The following is a 20,707-nucleotide window of genomic DNA, read 5'->3' on the forward strand; positions in this document are numbered from 1 at the left end:
TAAAAAATGTAGTTAGATTAATAGTCAGTACTTGGTGTTTTCACTTTGGTATCTGTATGCATTTTTAGGCATTTTTAGTCTGGCGAGTGGTGCATCTTTATGGACCATCCCCTGAATGAAGCAGTTTGTGAATGCAAATGACTTATTTGCATGTGTTGGCATATTATTAACCCTCAAAACTTAATACATCAGCTTCAACATCAACCAAAACCTGCTTCTGCAGTGCACGTTGCCCACTATGAAGTCTGGATCACCAACTTTGTTCATGTGTAGAACTTCTACCCAATTGCTCCAAGTGTACATTTAATTAACTAAAAGTATGAGATGGAAATGACCGCTTTCTCATCAATACTGCTGCTATATGAGGCATTTGGTTGACGATCATATGTGAGTGGTTCATGGACTGGTGAGGTCACACTGGTTGGTCTCAAGTTTTCATGCACACGAGCACAGTTGATTATCTACATGTATGTAAGATTTCTCTACATGTGTATTTTAGTTATGGTATTTACCCATTTTAATAAGCAGTGTAACTAATTGGATGCCGAGACATTAGAAAAAGGCATCATAAAAGTCCAAGGCTACAAGAGAGGACTGGTTCATACCTGAGTAATGAAGAGTACTGTAAAGTAATGTAGAGTACTGTAAAGTACTGTGGAGAACTGGAGAGTAATAAAATGTAGAGTACTGTAAAGTAATGCAGAGTACTGAAGAGTAATGTAGAGAACTGTAGAGTACTGTAAATTACTGTGGAGGACTGTAGAGTACTATAGAGAACTGTTGAGTACTGTGGAGTGATGTAAAGTTATATAGAGTATTACAGAGTACTGTAGAGTAATGTAATGTAGAGAACTGTAGAGTACTGCAGAGTAATGTAGAATACTGTGAAGTACTGTAGACAACTGTAGAGTACTGCAGAGTAATGTGATGTAATGTACAGCACCACAGAGTAATGTAGAGTACTGCAGAGTAATGTGATGTAGAGTAATGTATAGTACCATAGAGTAATGTAGAGTACTGCAGAGTAATGTAATGTAGAGTACTGTGCTGTGTATAACCTGGTTTGCTGCTCGCTGGTGTGAATGCAGGGTTATAGATGATCCTCCTATTTTTGTTGTTATTTAATATAATCTAATTTTAAAATCATATATAATGTGGGATTCAATCCGGTCGGTTTTATTTTCAGACAGAATCAACATATTAAACTGTACTGTATTTTAACCCGAAGCCCAATACTGTCAAAATCTTAATACTATTTGATTCTTAAGGAACAGCTGATTTTGTACCAGACACATCAAGTAAATTTACAGTAACTCTGTTAAAAGCTGCCATGGACTTTAATAAACTTTACTGAACTATTTACTGGTTTAGTTCAGGATGTTATCAGTCATCGTGTGTTAGGAGTTTTAAATAGATCAGCTGCCATCAAGCATCGGAATGAGGAAAGGCAAACCTGGTACTCGTGGTTAAAATGCAGTACAGAGTCACTTTCAGACATTCTGATAATCTGGTCAAGTGCTGATATCTGATAGGCTGAGGGGCTGGAGCTTAAATCAGAAACTTTTTCTCTTTAAACATTCGAACCAATTGGGCTAAATTTCATTATCCAGCTCCCACACGTTGCCGGCGAGCGCGTTGGCACAGCTCTGGATGGTCCAGGTTGCCAGAGCGAACTGATTCCTCAGCAGGTCGACGTCGGCGCTGGCCGAGCCCTCCTTTATCGCAGAGAGGTGCGTGATCAGGGCCTTCAGGGTGTGTGAACCTGAGCCGAGGACTATGTGTCTGAACGGAGACTCTCGAGGAGAAATGTACGGAGAGAGAAGATTCCTCTCAACCTGTACAGACAAAGAATTAAAGTAAATATGATATGATTTAGTAATAGAATTATAGCCAAAAGTATGTGGACACCTGGCCATGAGCCTGGCCATAAAACGGCATTAATGTAACACTTCATTTACCCCCATGAGCCGGTCATTGATGATACGACATTGCTCCATGTCTTCGAGGTCACTGTTCTGGATGGTGTTGATGATGCTCCTCGAAGCACGACTGTATGAACCCAGAGCTGATGAAAACCACTGCATCTGTAAACTCTGAGGGATACGGCCAGACTAAAGAGGAAAAGAAACACAAATACATAATTCATAGTTCTACAATTACTGACTGTAGTCCACCTGTTCCTCTGCATGCTTTGTTACCCCCTTTCATGCTGTTCTTCAATGGTCAGGACCCCCACAGGACCACCACAGAGCAGGTATTTTTTAGGTGGTAGATCATTCTCAGCACTGCAGTGACACTGACATGGTGGTGGTGTGTTAGTGTGTGTTGTGCTGGTATGAGTGGATCAGACACAGCAGCGCTGCTGGAGTTTTTAAACACCTCTCTGTCACAGCTGGACTGAGAATAGTCCACCAACCAAAAATATCCAGCCAACAGCGCCCCATGGGCAGCGTCCTGTGACCACCGATGAAGGTCTAGAAGATGACCGACTCAAACAGCAGCAACAGATGAGCGATCGTCTCTGACTTTACATCTACAAGGTGGACCGACTAGGTAGGAGTGTCTAATAGAGTGGACAGTGAGTGGACACGGTATTTAAAAACTCCAGCAGCGCTGCTGTCTGATCCACTCATACCAGCACAACACACACTAACACACCACCACCATGTCAGTGTCACTGCAGTGCTGAGAATGATCCACCACCTAAATAATACCTGCTCTGTGGTGGTCCTGACCATTGAAGAACAGGGTGAAAGCAGGTAAAAAAGTATGTAGAGAAACAGATGGACTACAGTCAGTAATTGTAGAACTACAAAGTGCTTCTATATGGTAAGTGGAGCTGATAAAATGGACAGTGAGTGTAGAAACAGGGAGGTGGTTTTAATGTTATGACTGATCAGTGTATATATGTTTTCGGTCTTATATTATTAAGGACGTGTCTGTATTATCTTGGATGATGATTTATTTTAATGTATTGGGCACATGTAGTCCTTGTCTTTCTCTGTTGTACATTGGGCATTCATTCAGGATAAGTTTAATGAATATGTTTATTTGCACTACACATTAGGTATCCTCACCCTCTGCAGACTGGTCACTTCTCTACTAATTTGCACTATATTAGCACGTATGACGTTGAGGTATTTCTGCGTGTTCAGTCTGAGTATGTGGTCGTGCACCAGACGAAGAGCTATCTGGCCTGCGAACTCGCCCGCCGCCTTCACCAACCCCAGCAGGTTCGGAGCCGAATTATCCAGATTCCTTCTGGTGTCAGACATGGTGCCGAAAAATGGGTACGGTTTACCCTGAGGGAAAAAATACATCACTGTCTTAATAAAGTCATTACAGTTAAACCGACAGAGAGAGAGGAATCAATAATAACTAACACTCACTGAGGTGAAGCGGAATGAGATGGAAGGGATGCCGGAGAAAGTCTGAAACGGATACGCAGAGTCACTCAGGGTCATCTGCTCCATCCTGTGAAAGAAAATGTCATATAATACAGTAATGAAAGGCTGATATATTATATATAATAGTGTAAAATAAGCTGCAGTAGCCTCTACAAATACTGACACTAATGGTAAATATAAAGAAATAAATAATGATAGTTTTATAGAGACATACACAGCGCTGTCCCAGTTGCTTCCAGTCACTTGTGAATATAAACTCCTGCTGGAGTCACCGGATACGAAAACCTGCAGCAGAAAAACTACATTAATTATGTACATTTTTACATTTAAAAGTAAATAGAAACATAAATCTCTGCACTTGCTCACCTCCTTCATAGTGCTCTGTATCAGATCATACATCAGTGGGCTTGCACTGGCTTTAAAAGAGGAACCTGTACCAAATCATATTAAATTATGTATTTATATTAAAAATGTATACATTAATTATAAACATAGACAAAATAAACAAACACAAAATAACAGCACTGATTAATAAACTGTAATTAAAAATGAATTAACAGACCATAATGATGGACTACTTTTATTTAAGGATTTGAATGATGAGCACATTTTTAATAACTTCAATGAATTAATATTAAATATATTTCAATAAAAGTAAAGCAAATTGAGCATTTTATTAGGTAATCACCTTTCTCCCAATTTAATGTAATCAATTTGTCTTCCGCTGCTGGGGGATCCCTGATTGCAGTTCGAGGTGGGTATATTGATGCTCACGCCTGCTTTGACCCACGTGAAGCCCTTAGCGGAACCCTTTTCCCCCCATGCATTCTGCACAGGCGCCTCTCTATCTGCCAATCAGGGTCCTTACACAGCGTTTGAAGACCCCACCCACATAGTCCAGTCATCCCGCCATAGCAGAAACGTGTCTGCTGCAGGCACTGCCAACTATGCCCGCTAGATGGCGCCCAGAAGACCGAGTTTCAAACCAAGGAGTTGTAATTTAATATCAAAAGTTTTAATAAAGACAAACAATTTAAAGAGATTGTATAAATGTTTAATTTCATTAATAAAATATTAATATTAATTAATATTTGCAATTATTTAATGAACATATTTTGTTAGTAGTATTAATAAATAAAATATGTTCATTAAATAATTAATCATTATTTATTATAACTGACTAGTGTATACATTTTATTTAAAAATCTAAATAAAAAAAAGTTATATTCCAAATCAAATATTAATTATTTTATAAATGTTTAAGTTTTAATTATTTTTTTAATAATTACACAATCATTATTTATTATAGCTGACCAAACTGAATAAATAATTAATAACAAACATTGTGTGTGAGCAGGTTTCATTGCTTACTCACCTGTAACGACTCTATCCAGGCTGATATAAGAAAACGCTTTCATATTAAGTGAAGCCAAATAACCCTGTAATAGCAAAAACAACAAATAAGATTAATTGACATTCAAAAAAATTTCTATATATAAAAATATGAAATAATAACTTGATGCTTTTCTGACCTCCAGCCACTCGGTGGCACCGACAGCACCGTATTCTCCAGCACTCCAGCTTGCAAAAACGATGCTCCTTCTGGGTCTGAATCCATCTAAATTTAAATAATAATTAAAAAAAATGTTAAATATACCAAAAAGAATCATTAACAGATATCTGTGTGATGAGTTTAACTCACCTTTGCTTGTCATTTCACTAATAACTCTGGCTAACTCAACCAGCAGACTGGTACCAACGGTGGACTGAGCGTATCCGGGCCCCCAGGCGTCTCTCTGAGCTCCGATCACCACATAACGATCTAAACCAGAGATTAAACCAGGATTAAAACTCTAAGCCTGACTAAACATACACAGATGTAAAGATAAAGCATTAAGCATCGATTTACCTGGATCTATAAATCCTTTGATGACTCCAAACACATTATGGATTATTATCTCAGTGAGAACGTTGTTCACCTCGACGGAAATGACGTCTTCAGCAGCTCCCAGCTTGTACATAACATTCTGGAGACCTCCATCACCCCATCCACGAGGAGCATCACGACCGCCCATTTCCCTAAACAGAGAAGTGATCGGTACGGTTAACGCCTGAAGTCTTGGTCACGTAAAGTTCCTCATTTCTTGCTTCTTTTTTGTTTATTATGACTGTGCGTGTTGCACCTCATGATGGCGGCGGCGGTCGAGGCTTTGATGGTCTGTGCTGGGATGCTGGGCAGGCCTGAGGACTGAGCTGGAGGAAACTGGGTGTGGTTGAAAGATGGAAAGCCTGGAGTGTACGGATCACCGGAGCCCAGATGAACCTGCGAAAGACGGATCGATTACAGCTAGTCTTTTATTTTATTTATTTATTAGGATTTTAACATCATGTTTTACACACTTGTTTAACACAAGATTCATCAATTTAAGTTTTTAAACACAGTCAAACACAGTCATGGACAATTTTGTATCTCCAATTCACCTCACTTGCACATCTTTGGACTGTTGGAGGAAACTGGAGCTCCCGGAGGAAACCCACACAGGTACAAGGAGAACATGCAAACCGCACACAGAAAGGACCTGGACCGCTTAACCTGGGAATCAAACCCAGGATCTTCTTGCTGTGAGGCAACCGTGCGACCCACCGAACCACCGTGCCGCCCCAGTCTTTTAACTCCTAATCTTACAGTCTTCTGGTATAAAATGTTTCCAGGTAGAGAATCCTTTTATCAATGTGCTTAAAAGAAGCTTATCTTTATGCACCGTTCGATTAAACGCTGGTTTGTTCGCTCCCTTGGTGCGATTACACTCAGCTGCGGTCTAAAATAAGCAACTCCAGATCACCTGTGAGATTCAGTTCTGCTTTCAAGTGAAGGTTCGTGCGGTTCTTTTAAGTAAAGTAGTTAAACGTTTACATGTATGGCATTTAGCGGACGCTTTTTATCATAAGGGACTCACAACTGTTACTGAACACAATCTAAACGTTTAAGGGGTTAAGGGCCTTGCTCAAGGACACAACAGTGGCAGTTTGTCAGTAGTGAGGTTTGAACCAGCAACCTGCTGATTACTAGAATGAATCAGGAACTCGGTTGGCACAGCATTAAAACACACTAACACACCAGAGCTGACACCTCACACTCATTAGTTCATATCTCAGCTCTGCTACCGGCAGGCTGGGCGCCTGTATGGACAATGACTGGCTTGTTCAAAAATTGGGAATACAGGAGAATAACCGCTGCAATCACGACCTCTGCTGGCGGATCGACGGCAAGATGGAGAATGGGGTAAGATTGGGGTAAGACTCTCTGTGCACAATACGCATCCCCATATAAACCTGGCTCGTGGATTGTCAGCAGCAGTAGAGGTAGCAAAATGTGACTAGATTGGGACGAAAATTGGGAAACGTCCCAATTGGTACAAATATTGGCACAGGCATCATAGTTTTTCAACCTGAGTAAATTTAAGTTATAAGTAAGCTTATAAGCATAAGCATGTTTGAAGGTACTTACATGGCCAAACAAGTCAGTGTCTGTGTTGAAGGAGTAGTCAGCGGGATCTGGGTAGATCAGCACTGCACTGGCATTCAGGCTGGCAGCGTTGGCAACCTATAGTCAATAAAGACAAAATAAGTCCTTAAAAATCATTAAATTAGATGGCAGCATTAGGAACTCCTTTTTATTCTTAAACACAATCCTGACTGTCAACGTCAAATTAAATACATGCATATATTTAGAGAGTAAAACATTCAAGATCTCTTCTAAATACCTGTAAATAAATACAAACCTTTTCAGCAAAGCTGATTTTTCCAGCCCTGACCAGGAGAACTCTTTCGTTTATGTCGATGTTAAGATCCTGCAGACGACGCAGATCATCCTCTTGTCCGTAATACGCATACAGAACGGCACCCTGTAAAACCAATCAATAAAACCAATATTACTCATTAATATCAGATACAGAGGCTGGAGCACAGTCAGCACGGTCAGTATGGTTTACATTATTAAATAAATATTAAATACATGGCCGTCAGTACAAACCTGCGCTGATTTGTTTGCGCTGTAGGATAAATAACCAGGTTCAGAAAATGTCTTATCCTTGAACGTCACCCTGTTGCTGCCACTCCTGGGCCGATCCTGGACTTTAATGTAGTGTGCGTCAGCCCAGGGGTTCATGTTATAATTCTGGAACTTTTTCAGCACCATATTAGCGAGCGCCTGGTCCCCGGCGGATCCTGCTCTATGACTGTCCATGGCAAATTCGCTATGAAAGAACCAAAGAGAAATACAAGTTATTAAACAGCACAAACCTCCTCTTAACACTCCCATATATGAGGACATTGTTGGAATGTAAACACTAATAGACGGTCTTCTGTAAAACGGACGCTCAGTCTACTGGAAACACACGCTAGCACTGACATCTCGAATGGAATGCCGGAGGGGATTCATCATAACTGCTGCAATTACGACCTCTGCTGGCTGATTGATGGTACTCGCACAGAGACGGGGGATAATGGAGATCAGTGCGTGACTCTCCATATGAACCTGCCCTGTGCAGGCAAAAAGAAGCGGTCGGCTTCTGCACACGTATTGGAGGGAACGTGCATTAGGCACGGCTCTCCTTGGTCAGAAGTGGAGGTCTGCAGCAGTAGAGGATGGGAAATGAGACTGGGTAATTGGATATGACTAAATTTGGAGGAAAATGCACTAAAAACACTTGTAATCGCAACTGCCTGTTGTGTTGCTAAACATCTCTTTTGTCTGTGAAACTAAATAAATACATTTTTTGGAGTAATTAATTCACATTTTACCAGCATGTCGATTTTTTAAGACCTATACATGAAAGCCAGTAGTTTCCAAGCATTTCCGGCTATCTTCTCCACCATAAACACAACAAATCAGTTCAGCAGCATAAATGTTGTTACTTTTTAATACTGTGATATAAGTGATTTAAGTGGTTGTGTCTGCAGAAACACCTGAGGCTCTTGTCAATGGCACTCGTGGTCAGTTTGCGACTAAGCAGGGACGAGATCTCACTCCAGTCAAGAACAGGAACCGTTACTACCGGAGGCGCAGACTCGTCGGTGGAGAGAGCGGATGCTTCGCAGCTCGGTGCTGCAGCGGCGGGCCTTCGATGAGACGCGAAGCCGATCAAGTATCCTGGAAAAAAAAAACAATCCTGATCAGCCCCTGTTGTGGATGGTGATCTGTTTCTATATTATATTTATTTTATAAACTCATAAAGTATAGCATCTAATCACTGTCTGTGAGTGTATGAGTTTGGGATGTTCTCCTTTTGGCCATGTGTTTTCTTTGCTAACTATCCCACTAAACTCCACCAAGGTATAAGTAAGTGAATAGGCGAGTGTGTGCCACCCTGTGTCTAGTGTTTCTGGGTGGCACCAGACCCTCCTGGTAAAGAAACATATGCTCTATGGTACATATGGGCATATAAAGAATGAAAACAGTGCAAGACTGTGAAACTCCTCCTTACCAATGATGAAAATGGCCAGAGTGGCTATAATCATAAAACAGACGGTTCTGGGTTTGGTCTGGCTGGGTCTGCTGACGTAGGACGGGCTGGTATGTGGCCGCTTTCCGTTATCCAGGCCTCCGTTCTCTCCAGCCTCCTCATCTACGTCGGTGGACAGCTTCATCTCCACATGGCTGGTGTCCTCCTCCATGTTCTGGGTCAGATTGAAGCGGGTGTAGGAGCGCGGCTCCCCATTAAACTGCAAAAGGAGGAACAAAAAGCAAGAAAATCATTCATATACTCTTCAGTAAACGTCCTGTATAATAACAGATAACGGGGAGTTTTGATGTTGTAATTTGGTTCATTTTTTAAGGAAGTGAAACTGCTCATGTGATAAGTAAAATAAACCCTGTTTATAGAAAATATCAGCCTCTGTTTGGTATGATGGTGTTTTTTGCTAAATACACTGGGGTCATTACAGGCCAGCTGAACATTTATGCTTGTCCTCTAGTTAGAATTTAAATGTGTAGAATAATAAGGTCTGTCAACACATGCACGCATGCACCCACACGCACACACACACACACGGAGAGACACACACACACACACAGAGACAGACGCACAGACAGACACACATAGAACACAAACACACACAAAGACATACTCACACAAAGACAGAGACACACACACACAGACACACAGACAGACGGACAGACAGTCCCAGACAGACATACACACAGACAGAACGACACAAACACACACAGAGACAAACATACAGAGACAGACACACACACACACAAACACAGAGACATAAACACAGACAGACACACACAGAGACACACATACACAGACACACACAGAACAACACAAACACACACATAAGAGACATACGCACACACACACACACACACACAGAGACACATGGACAGAGACAGAAACACAGAGAAAGACAGACAGACAGACCGCGACAGACACAGACAGACACACACAGAGACAGACACACACAGAGACAGACACAGAACAACACAAAGACAGATACACAGACACACACAGAAAGACTCCGAGACAGACAGACACACACACAGACACACACACACACAGACACACACACAGACACACACACAGACACACACACACAGACACACACACAGACACACACACAGACACACATCTTGATAATGATCTACTAAAACAGGGAGAAAACAGCACAGAGACCACTGGCTCCTGAACTGTCAATATAATCTAATTTAGTCTTTGGGTTCATCAGTTTGAGCACCAGGTTCACTTAAAAGCTAAAACCAGTTAAAATTGTAGTTATGATTGTTTGTGTGTGTTTTTTTTTTTTTTTATAACAGCATGTTGACACATTTGTGATATTCACATCAGGACTGGTGTTTTGTGCTGGTTTGTTATGATCTCATGATACATTTGTGCTTTCAGTCGTATATTACTGAGAAATGTACACACACAAAAAAAAAACACTTAAAAAAAAAAACTTAATAAAAACAGAACAAACAGGACTTACTATTTTTGTTATTGTTGTCCTGGCTTGATCCATTGCTGCCTGTGAACAGCTGAAAGACAGAAAGTGTGTATTTGTTAAAAAAAACTAATAAAATTAAACCTGCAGCCTTAAACTGCAATTCATAACATTCTAAACACCTTTCATTTCATATCCAGCAATGAAGCACCAACCTTACGACCCTGGTAAAGCTGAACCTGAGGGTACGAGTTACTCTCACAGGAAGTTCTGACTTTCTGAACTAAATAAAATTGTGTGTTCAGGGCGCTTTTATATCAGGTTCGATATCAGGTTATTTAATCAGCCGTTTATTTTATCCGTCAGGTTATTTAACGTTAAATAGCTTGAGTAAGAGCCATTATAAAATCACTTGTATAATTCATCACATCTGCCAAAAGACGAGTTAAAGCCTGCAGAACCACTTCACTCTTCTGTTTCTTAAGGTGAGGTTAAAAACTAAACACCCCGGGAAAAGTACAAAATCAAACCAACCCCTATAATCTGCAAAGGAATTTAAGGGCAAATGAAACTATAAAAATAAGAGCAAAGTGTTGATATATCTGATTCATTGTTCCAAACACAACACATTAGTTTGCTACTAAAAACAGTAGTGTATTAGCTGTTTTCATTTCATTCACAAGGACGAATAAGTCATCACTTTGTGGAGTCGATAAGTATGGTAAAAAGACTGACTAAAATCTAAAGTAATCAAGGATCTAATCATAGAGAAGCACAGAACTAGAACTAAAGGACACCAGAATATCTCAAAGGCACGAGCTGCACCTTGGAGATCAGTTACGTTCATCAAAAACATTACAAAATAAAACTACAGTCATGCTGCCTAGTCAAGTTACCCCCCAAAACGGATGCATCCTGCAGACATCACAAGGAACGAGCGTTATTGATAGAAGCTGTGGTAAGTTTAATTGCCTGGTAAAACCGCACTGGGCTGCACCTTTTTTTAAATTTCATTTATGCATTTTCTACCTTTTAACGCGTCCAATTGCCAGATTGCGTCACGCTTCCTCTCGACCAATGCCGATCCCTGCTCTGATTAAGGAGAACGAAGCTAACCCACGCCCCCTCTGACATGCGGGCAGCAGCCGTATGCATTTTGTCACCTACACTTTGACGAGTGCAATGCAGATCAGCACCGTGTACGGAGAGACACACCCTAAGAGCACTCTTTCCTCATCTCTGTGCAGGTGCCATCAATTAGCCAGCAGAGGTCGTAATTGCACTAGTTATGAGAGAGTTCCTATCTGGCTTTAATATCCCACCACTATATGAACAACAGGCCAATCGTTGTTCATGTGGCCAATCAGCCTTAGCCGGAAGGCAGAGCTGAGACTCGGTACGATGTATTCGAGATCCCAGCTCTGGTGTTCCAGTGTGTGTTTTTACTGCTGCGCCACCTGATGTGCTGCATCTTTTAATCTGAATTTTAAGTGATGCGTGAGGTGTAAATCAGCCGAGTAACACCGTCCACGCTTTATCATACTGTGGGGCGAGCTTTATGTTACAGAGCTACTGTTAAAGTGCAGGGACTGGCAGTCTGGACAGGATTTATTGGAAAATAAATGGAACACTGTACAGACACCTGAACCTGCTTCTCAGCTTTCTGGCTAAATGGAGCAGTTTTTTTGTTTGTCTTTTGATATACCAGTGACCTAAAGGACACAAAATCTAATAAAGAACCTACAGTAACACTGATCCTAATCGGCCTAATTTAAATGTATTAAAGCCTATCCCAGCTTTTCAATATGCGCAAGGCACACAGTAACACCCTGGACGGGACACCAGTCCATCGCAGGGCAGACATACATACACACAGCTAAGACATTTTTATTCGTAAAAAAAAATTCATTTATGTATTTTCATAACTAAATGGTTTAATTAAAGTTTTACAAATACATTTTGTTATAAATTACTTTATTCTTACAATATTAAAACTATAATGCCAAAAATACCGCCTTAATTCCTGCAGTATCAGAACTTAGATGTTAGAACTTAGAACAATAGATAAAATTAAGCCACTTTTCATGCATCATTACAATACAAATTCTACTTAAACCTTTAATGTTTAAGATTTAAAAGCATTAAATGTGGTTTAACACCAAGTTGAACGTTTTTGACTGCTTTGGAGCTAATAAATGATGGAACTTGTCTGCAAACACTTTATTAAATTTAGAGCAAATCCAGAACCCATGGCGTCTCATCACACCTACACGTACATGTCTGATCTAGCTTTAAACCTCAGAATATTACTGTAAATACATCAATCAGATTGTTGGATCTGTAGGAAAGCTGGCTACTCTTCCAATCCTAACACTTTAACTGAGCGGTTGCCAGATACTTGTGTTGTGAGCTGTGAATTTTCTCTCGGGGTTTTGGCACTAAAACATCATTAATGTAAAAACACGTCTCTCCTGTCGGATTTTAACCTTCGTGGTTTAGGTTACACCACTTTACAAAGCTTTGTGGCTTTGTTTACCACAGTAACTGTGACCCAAGGTTATGCAAAATGTCATCAGCTTAAAAATATATTTTGAATCCACCCCCCTCCCCCCAAATTTTCCTCTCAATTTAGTCATAGCTAGTTACCTGATCTCATTTAGCTTCATCTACTGCTGCAGACCTCCACTCCTAAACTAACACACACCTTCTCAAGACACAAAGAGTCACGCATCGATCTCCATTATCCCCCGTCTATGTGCAGGCACTAATCAGCCAGCAGAGGTTGTAATTGCAGCAGTCTGGTTCACTAACAGCATTTTTTCTTTATATTTCCCCAATAAACATTCCCACAATGATGGGCACTGGCCTGTGTTCTTGTGTTCCTCAATACTATGCTAGTTTTACCCCCTCACATGCAAAGCTTACATTTTTAGTACACTGAAGATTATTTACCTCAGTGAAATACTGTATCTAACCCACAACAAAGTACCAGCTTCGTTCGCTTACAATCCAAACATGGGTATGTGTATCTATTGTGGTGATAATTCTGGTATTCTATCATGTTTTACTGTAGATAGGCATGTGTTGGGTAAAGCTTGAATAAGAGTCATTAAACACACTTGCATAATCAACCACATCTGACAGGGAACCGGTTATAGCATGCAGTACAAATTTATCCATCATTCCATGAAGTGGAGGATTAATAAAATACACGATTTGCCAGACGTTGCCAGATGCCACGCACTAACTGAGGGCTGGATAGTAGGTCAGCTCCATAGCTGCATAGCCAATTATGTCTGTATGTAGATGCTTGACTGGTTGATAACACAGCTTTGAGTTTAAAAGCCTGAATCCTAGTGGATTTGGAATACCATAATTTACAGCTGTGCCATTTGGATGCCATTGTAACTGCTTTAGCCAATAATTAAGGAGACACTTTTCTGTTAAAACTCTGAGTCAAACATCACTGGTCCTTACAGATTGACATCCCAACCTTTACACTACTTAAATTCACTATAAAGCCACCGTATATTTGCTGTATGTCTTGCTACCAGAAACTGATTATTCTGCAAACATCATCTTTTCATTTACGGGTTGCTTGCAGGAACATATTTCTGCCAGGTAGGTCTCCAAATCCATAATAGTCCAAAATATTGTGTATTACAGCTTTGTGATTGATCTGTTTCACATTATAAGTCATATATAAGTTGAATAGGCACAAAGATATAGGCCCACTTTCCTTAAACTCCATTCCATATACTATTTTTCACAAGACTGATATCGCTACACCTCACACACACAGATTTTTCCAGCGAGTTCGTCTGTGTCTCAATTTAAAAGCCCACAGCATCACTTAAGATCTATTAGTCACTTCAGACGTTGTTCTGATTGCTCATCGTCATACTGAGGCACCTACTCAAAGTTGTGCAACTCAAAAATGCATATTATTATTACTACTACTATTAATATTATCATCATCCTCATGATTATTATTATTATTAATTAGGATTTTAAGGATTAATTAGGATTTTTACACTTTGGTCTGGTACCCATCCCATGCATCAGAGTTCTACACCCCAATGAAGTAACAAGGAAATTCAGAAATTCTTGTACCACCACCGTTTTGGGAAGACATTTAACCCCAGACCAGAAGGTGTCTGAAAAAAGTACTAGTTTTCAGAGACATGTGCATGTTCAAGATAGGAAATACATTTTGGGTTACACCCTACCAGGAAGGTTCAAGGCAAACAGATCAAATCGGGTCTCTCGCCCCATAGGTCTGACACTTCATTCCACATTAAAAAATGTACTACTAATCCTTACAGGGTGTGAAATCCATATTAATTCAGCGATTTACTCCCATCCTGAGGCAAATTTTGACTTAATTCAGATGTTTATTAATGAAACATTCATTCATTGTCTGTTTTACCTCTGCTTTATCCTGGTCAGGGTCACAGTGAATTTAATTAATTAAGCAAAAGCAAGGAAACACCCCGGACAGGTTGCCAGTCCATCACAGTGCAATATTAATTATTTCTAGATTAAATTATAGTCAAGATCTGTCAGGTTGGATTTGGCATTATTATTTGGACTTAATCACAGGCCATCAAGGTTTGACATGACAACCTCAGGCTTCACTTGATTATTCCATTGATGTGTATTGACTTGCTATGTGCAATCAACAGCTTAATCTGCGCTGCATAAGAGATCTTACAAAACTGTCTAACACCTCAAATACTGTAGGTTCGTAAGTCACTTAGGTAACAAGGGCAAATAGAATTACTGATGCAGAACATCAGAGTGCCTTGAGCTCCCGCTCGTGGAAGAAGTTTTGATTGCTAACCTCTGGTGCACCTATACGAACACCGATTGGCTCATTTATGGGTTGGATTCCTCATAACAGATGCAATTATGACCTCTGCTGGTTGATCAAGAGCACCTGAGCAATACGGATCCCCATATGAACCCGCACTGTGCAGGTGTGTACACATGTTCGACAATGGTTGTGACTCTCATAAGATCAAGAGTGGGTAAACTAAAAAATTAGGGTAAAAAAATATATAAATATTTTTTTAAATGGCTCATCGGATCTCCTTTAACACTGAGGTTTTTAATAGTGGCATATCCCATATATTTAATGCATGAATGAGTACACTGACTGACAAAAGAGTCAACAATCACCTATTTTTAATAAGGCAAACACAAAAGCCTACAGGTTCACACACTCGATTGCCGTTTGTTTCCACTTTGTGGATTTTTGAGCCACACACACACGCACACACACAGATTTATTCAGTGTGTTTGTCTGTGACTCAATTTAAAAGCCCACAGCATCACTTAAGATCTATTAGTCATTTCAGACGTTGTTCCGATTGCTCATCGTCATACTGATGCACCAACTCAAAGTTGTGCAACTTAAATGTGCATATTATCATTACTATTAATATTATTAGCATCATCATCATGATTATTATTATTATTATTAGGATTTTAACCCATGATTCATCCGTTCAATCTCCAATTCTCCTCACTTGCATGTCTTTATACTGTGGGAGGAAATTGGAGCGCCCGGAGGAAACCCACACAGACACAGAGAACATGCAAACTTCAGCAAGAAAGGACACAGACTGCTTTACCTGGGAATAAAATCCAGGGCCTTAAAATGTGCACATGACCCACATGGCAATGTAGTGTGTACTCGCCAGAATTAGACCACAATACTGAACAAAATGCTAATCATTAGTTTTATGAATTTCACCACTAAACATTTAAGTGTTTTTTTTGTCAGATGTATCACTTGTTAACAGAATCCCTCGAGCAGAATGTGCATATAGCTTAAATAAATCATTTTGTGGCTATACATTTTGAACAAACACCATTGCAAACTTTTACAAACACTGAAGTTTGCTTTAATCAGTGTTAATTTAAATTATGTTTATACATTTTGATGTCTCTTCATTTTTTAACTTTTTCTTACAATGTCTGCTTGGTCCACCTCCTGCTGGCCGAGAAGAGACCGATACTAGCCCTAGTTTTTATCCGAAACCCCACTCAGCCTTTCCACCCCAATACACAGCCATTGGTGGATGTTAGACACCCAGCCAGGCTGATAGCACCATCGAGATTTAACAGCTTGAGCTCCTAGGGTGGTAGGCTACCTTATTACACTGCTGCACCACCTGAGCACCTACATTTATATAAACCTTATCATAACAATGAAAAATGACATTCTTTCTGCTCATTTTTCATAATTCTACGTAAGCTTTGTGAGCTGGGCAACAATGAAACATGTGCTAAACATTGTGCTTAAAAGCCAGTTTTGCAGGCCGAGGAATGATTATAAATGCTTGTGTTATATTTTCCTGCTTAGCATTAGTATTTAAAATCCAAACCACATTCACACGACCGATCAGTTGAGGTCCTAAGTAAACAGTAATATTTATAGAATTTCAATGGTTAAATACACCAGTCGTTTAATAGTAAATATCATTACATTTTCAACCCTAACTTTAGGTCTGGAAGTGCAGGCAACACAACCAGGTTTTCACGTTTGAGAGCTTCTGTTCACTGATATTTTAGCAATGAAGCCGCATGGAAATAAAAAGAAACTGTTTGTATAATTATTCATGATTTTTAAACACTAACAGAATTCCTGTCTGCTTTCTGTGAGAACTCCTTGTTCTCAGGGCAAAAGGCTTTCTGAGTGGCTTTTCTAACAAAGCTTAGTCCATTTCACAACCCATGTTCAAGCACTTAATCCCAAATCCCCCACAACATGTGACTGGTATTAATAATCTTAAAGATATTTAGATTTTAACACCCAATTCAGTTCATTTTCTGTCATTACACTAATTAGCAAAAATGTCACTTTTGAACATACTTTCTTAAACTTTGTGTCATGCTCTGAAAAGATTTTGTTATTCATTAAACTTTTCTTATTTGTACAGGAGGAATAAAGTTAATCTGTTCCAGTCAGACGACAGTCACATGGAGAAGTAGCAAGCCCTTCCAGAAAACCTCAACTTTCTTAGTCAAGGTTGAAGGATCTGACTCACGTTGGGCACCGAGTACCAAAATATACCACACAGGATTTAGACGCAGGGTTTCAGAAGGAGTTAATAGACTTTACTCAGTAAAAACAAGTCATTATAAAGAGCGCTTACAAAGTTAAATTCAGCCCCTGTCCTTCTGCAGTGTACACACTTATGAGCACAAGTCATTACAGCCAGAAGTAATTTTGGTAGGTAATAATATCTGAAATATAGTTATTTATGGACAGTCATAGCCTAGTGGGTAGAGCCACCAATCGGAAGTATGTACAGCCAATGTTGAGCTCTTGAGCAATGCCCATAAGCCTCTTGGCTCCAGGGGTGCCATACATTATCCGACCCTAAGCTCTGACCTCAACTTCCCCAAGAATTGTATTGTACTGTATATTAATATGACAGACGTTCCATCTGCCCAAAATTAGCCAACAATGAATAGTTTTATTAAATTTAATTAATTACAGACACATTAGAGCTTTAAAAATATAGAGACTTGAATGGCCATATCTTTTTACCCTGCATAGATCTTTGTTTATACCAGAATCTTGGCTTTAGATTGGGGTTAGATTATTACTTTTGTGTCATGACCTCCTAATTTCTCAATAACTTCTCTGTGACTATAGATATAGGGCTGGTTTAACAGCACATATTGGTTCTACACAACACATAACTAATCAGTGGCCTCTTATCAAGGTCAAGAACAAAATCCAAATTGTCCTTTCATGCTGAAAGTTAATAATATAAATACATTTCATCTGATTAAATCGGTTTTAATAGTATTTTGTGAATGTGTGTCATTCATCTGTGTTTTATGATTGTTTTTGACATGTTGAACAGTCGTGTGCAGCCCAAAAAAATCCCCTGGTGGGACAACAAAGCTTTCAAGTTCAAGTTCAAGTAAATGACATTACAGAAATTTCTACTTCACCACATGAATAATCCAAGTAGCTGCTCATGCGAAGTATATTTTAAACCCTGATTGAGTTCAGAAAACCACAATAAATGTATAGAATTTAAATATTGGGGTGCTTCTTCTTTGGATGGATTTCATGAATACAAATTATTAGAAAACAAAATCACAGGTCAAATTTTGGGGATCCAGGCAGTTTGTTAAGTAATAAAAAGATAAAATGCGGTAAAACATGCACTTTAGTGTTTATTATACAGCTTTAACAATATTTTAACATGTTATTAGCTTCATTAGTATATTTCTAACATAATATACATGCATAATTTCAGAAAACCACAATAAACGTATGAAATTTAAATGTATGAAAAGTATATTTCATTACTTCAATCAAATCCCAAAACATCCATGAAATACATTTCACAAATGCAGGTCAATTTTAGGGGATCCAGGCAGGTTGTCAAGTATTTAAAAGTTAAAATGGGGTAAAACATGCACTTTAATGTTTCTTATGCAACAGTTAACAATATTTAAGGACGTTATCAGTATTATTGGTAAAACAAACTCTTATAATTTAATCCTTATGAATGAGACACATAATGTCAGGACACTATCAGAACTTTGATATACACACAAAGATATCAGATAACAGAATCAAACTCAATCCAACTTCTCTTCTACAAAACCTGATTTTCATGAAGAGGGGAGGTTAAATGAATCCTATTTTAATATTATTACCTAAATGCATTGATTGAAATTAAGTCCTGGGCTGCAAATGGTGTGAAGTCAAGGTCAGGTGCAGGACTGAGCTGTATGATACTGAACCTGCTGCATTATTCTATTATTCTGCTCCACACAATCCCAATCATTAAGGTGCATTTTATTTATTTATTTCATTTTATTCTGCGCTGAAATATTTACAAACCACACATCAAACTTCTAATCACACCAATTCATCCAAACTATTACAGATGTTATGCAACAGAACATGCGTAATGTGTCAAATGCGCAAAGATCAAAGACATCAAGTGCAAGTGCGTAAAAACAGGTTCATCCAGACATTTTAAGGAAGAAACAAGAAAAACAGAGCAAACATAAGAAGGCACATGTGAAAGTGAAGGCTGATGAGACGTACCGTGTAGCTGGTCTCTCTCTCTCCACCGGTGCGTGTGTGCGTGTGTGCGTGTGTGTGTGTGTGTGTGTGTGTGTGTGTGTGTGTGTGTGTGTGTGTGTGTGTGTGTGTGTTAGAACACACAACCTTCAGCATGAAGCCCGAAAATAGTACCGACCACCGAGCGCGTCACTTCCGACTGCGTCAGCGCCCGCACACGTGCTAATGATCACAAACCCTCCATATACCCTCCCTAAATATTTAATAGTATAGCATATTAATGTATGTATGTATATATTATATATATTCTATTCCCTAAGTAGAAGCACACTGAATCTCGTTGTACTTGTACAATGAAATTCATATATTGATATTCGTATATCACCATATATGGCTGGATAGATGTAAGGACCAAAGCAAACAGTGAATTAATAAATAATTGTCTTAATTAAACATAATTAATTTATATTTTTCATTTTGCAAACACTTCATTCCGATCAGGATCAACCTGGAACAAAATTCTACTCTTAAACAGTTGGACAGTTTGCCAATCCACTGTTGGGCATCACTTAATCATTCATGCAATATGCTCTCTGTCAGTTACACCTAGGAGCAATTTAGAGCAACTAATCCACCTGTTAGCATGTGTTTGCGACCTTGAGAAAACCCACACAGACACCTGGACAGCAGGGATGAACAGATGAATAGATGCACGCATAGATGGATGGATAGACTGGTGGACAAACCGAGCATGGACAGATGGATTCATTATTATTATTACTTTAATAATTAATTGCTTAATACAAAGCTTAAGAAATGCACCTTTCTGTTGCACAAAGCCAGCTCTATGAAGAGCCCTGTCCTCAGCTCAGCTCAACTCAACAGCTTTGGAATGAACCGAAACATCAGCTGAGGCTTCATCAGAGCCCAGCCATACAAATGCTCTTTTAACTGAATGCTCACAAATTCCCACAGTCTCGCAAGAAGCCTTCTGAGAAAAGTGGCTCTTGTTATAGCTGAAACGATCACATAGAGGTCTTTCTGTTTTAATACTATTTGCTGTTAAAGCAGCAAAGCAAAAGCAACTCCATTTTAATATGGTTTGTTAAGCATAGACACACATTGAAGCAAATATTTGCAAGCAGGTCAGTCTAGCACCCACACTCTTTATTGTGCTGTTGTAACTTATCATGGTAAAATAAGCAAGAACATCACTGTAAGAGATCTCGTCTAGATTGGAGCATATGTTGCTTCAAAATGTGTATGTACCCCTCTGTGTTAATAATAATTG

General features: G+C 39.3%; 1 protein-coding gene across 1 annotated transcript; it reads right to left on the bottom strand.

The window, feature by feature from the left end:
- Window positions 1–1,212: 1,212 nt before the first annotated feature.
- LOC134302888 (transferrin receptor protein 1-like) lies at window positions 1,213–19,521 on the bottom strand. Its single transcript, XM_062988141.1, has 18 exons — window positions 19,441–19,521; window positions 10,398–10,446; window positions 8,894–9,131; window positions 8,376–8,559; window positions 7,441–7,663; window positions 7,190–7,312; window positions 6,916–7,011; window positions 5,591–5,730; window positions 5,317–5,486; window positions 5,110–5,229; window positions 4,940–5,025; window positions 4,783–4,846; window positions 3,774–3,838; window positions 3,622–3,692; window positions 3,390–3,474; window positions 3,078–3,302; window positions 1,959–2,111; window positions 1,213–1,835 (listed from the first exon to the last, which is right to left on the bottom strand). The coding sequence occupies exons 2-18, from the start codon at window positions 10,428–10,430 to the stop codon at window positions 1,593–1,595; spliced, it is 2,319 nt and encodes a 772-aa protein (XP_062844211.1). The 5' UTR covers window positions 10,431–10,446; window positions 19,441–19,521; the 3' UTR covers window positions 1,213–1,592.
- Window positions 19,522–20,707: the final 1,186 nt, after the last annotated feature.

Source organism: Trichomycterus rosablanca, chromosome 25 (genome assembly GCF_030014385.1).
Source record: "Trichomycterus rosablanca isolate fTriRos1 chromosome 25, fTriRos1.hap1, whole genome shotgun sequence".
In the NCBI taxonomy this organism is placed as follows: Eukaryota; Metazoa; Chordata; class Actinopteri; order Siluriformes; family Trichomycteridae; genus Trichomycterus; species Trichomycterus rosablanca.

What these genes read in the sequence shown, in the direction of transcription:
- LOC134302888 (XM_062988141.1), bottom strand. Translation starts at nt 10,430, where the DNA reads ATGGATCAAGCCAGGACAACAATAACAAAAATA. An exon ending in ACACTGACTTGTTTGGCCAT is followed by an intron (nt 5,731 to 6,915) that starts GTAAGTACCTTC and finishes CGTCTTTCGCAG; the next exon opens with GTTCATCTGGGCTCCGGTGA. An exon ending in CCTGGATAGAGTCGTTACAG is followed by an intron (nt 3,839 to 4,782) that starts GTGAGTAAGCAA and finishes GATTTGGTACAG; the next exon opens with GTTCCTCTTTTAAAGCCAGT.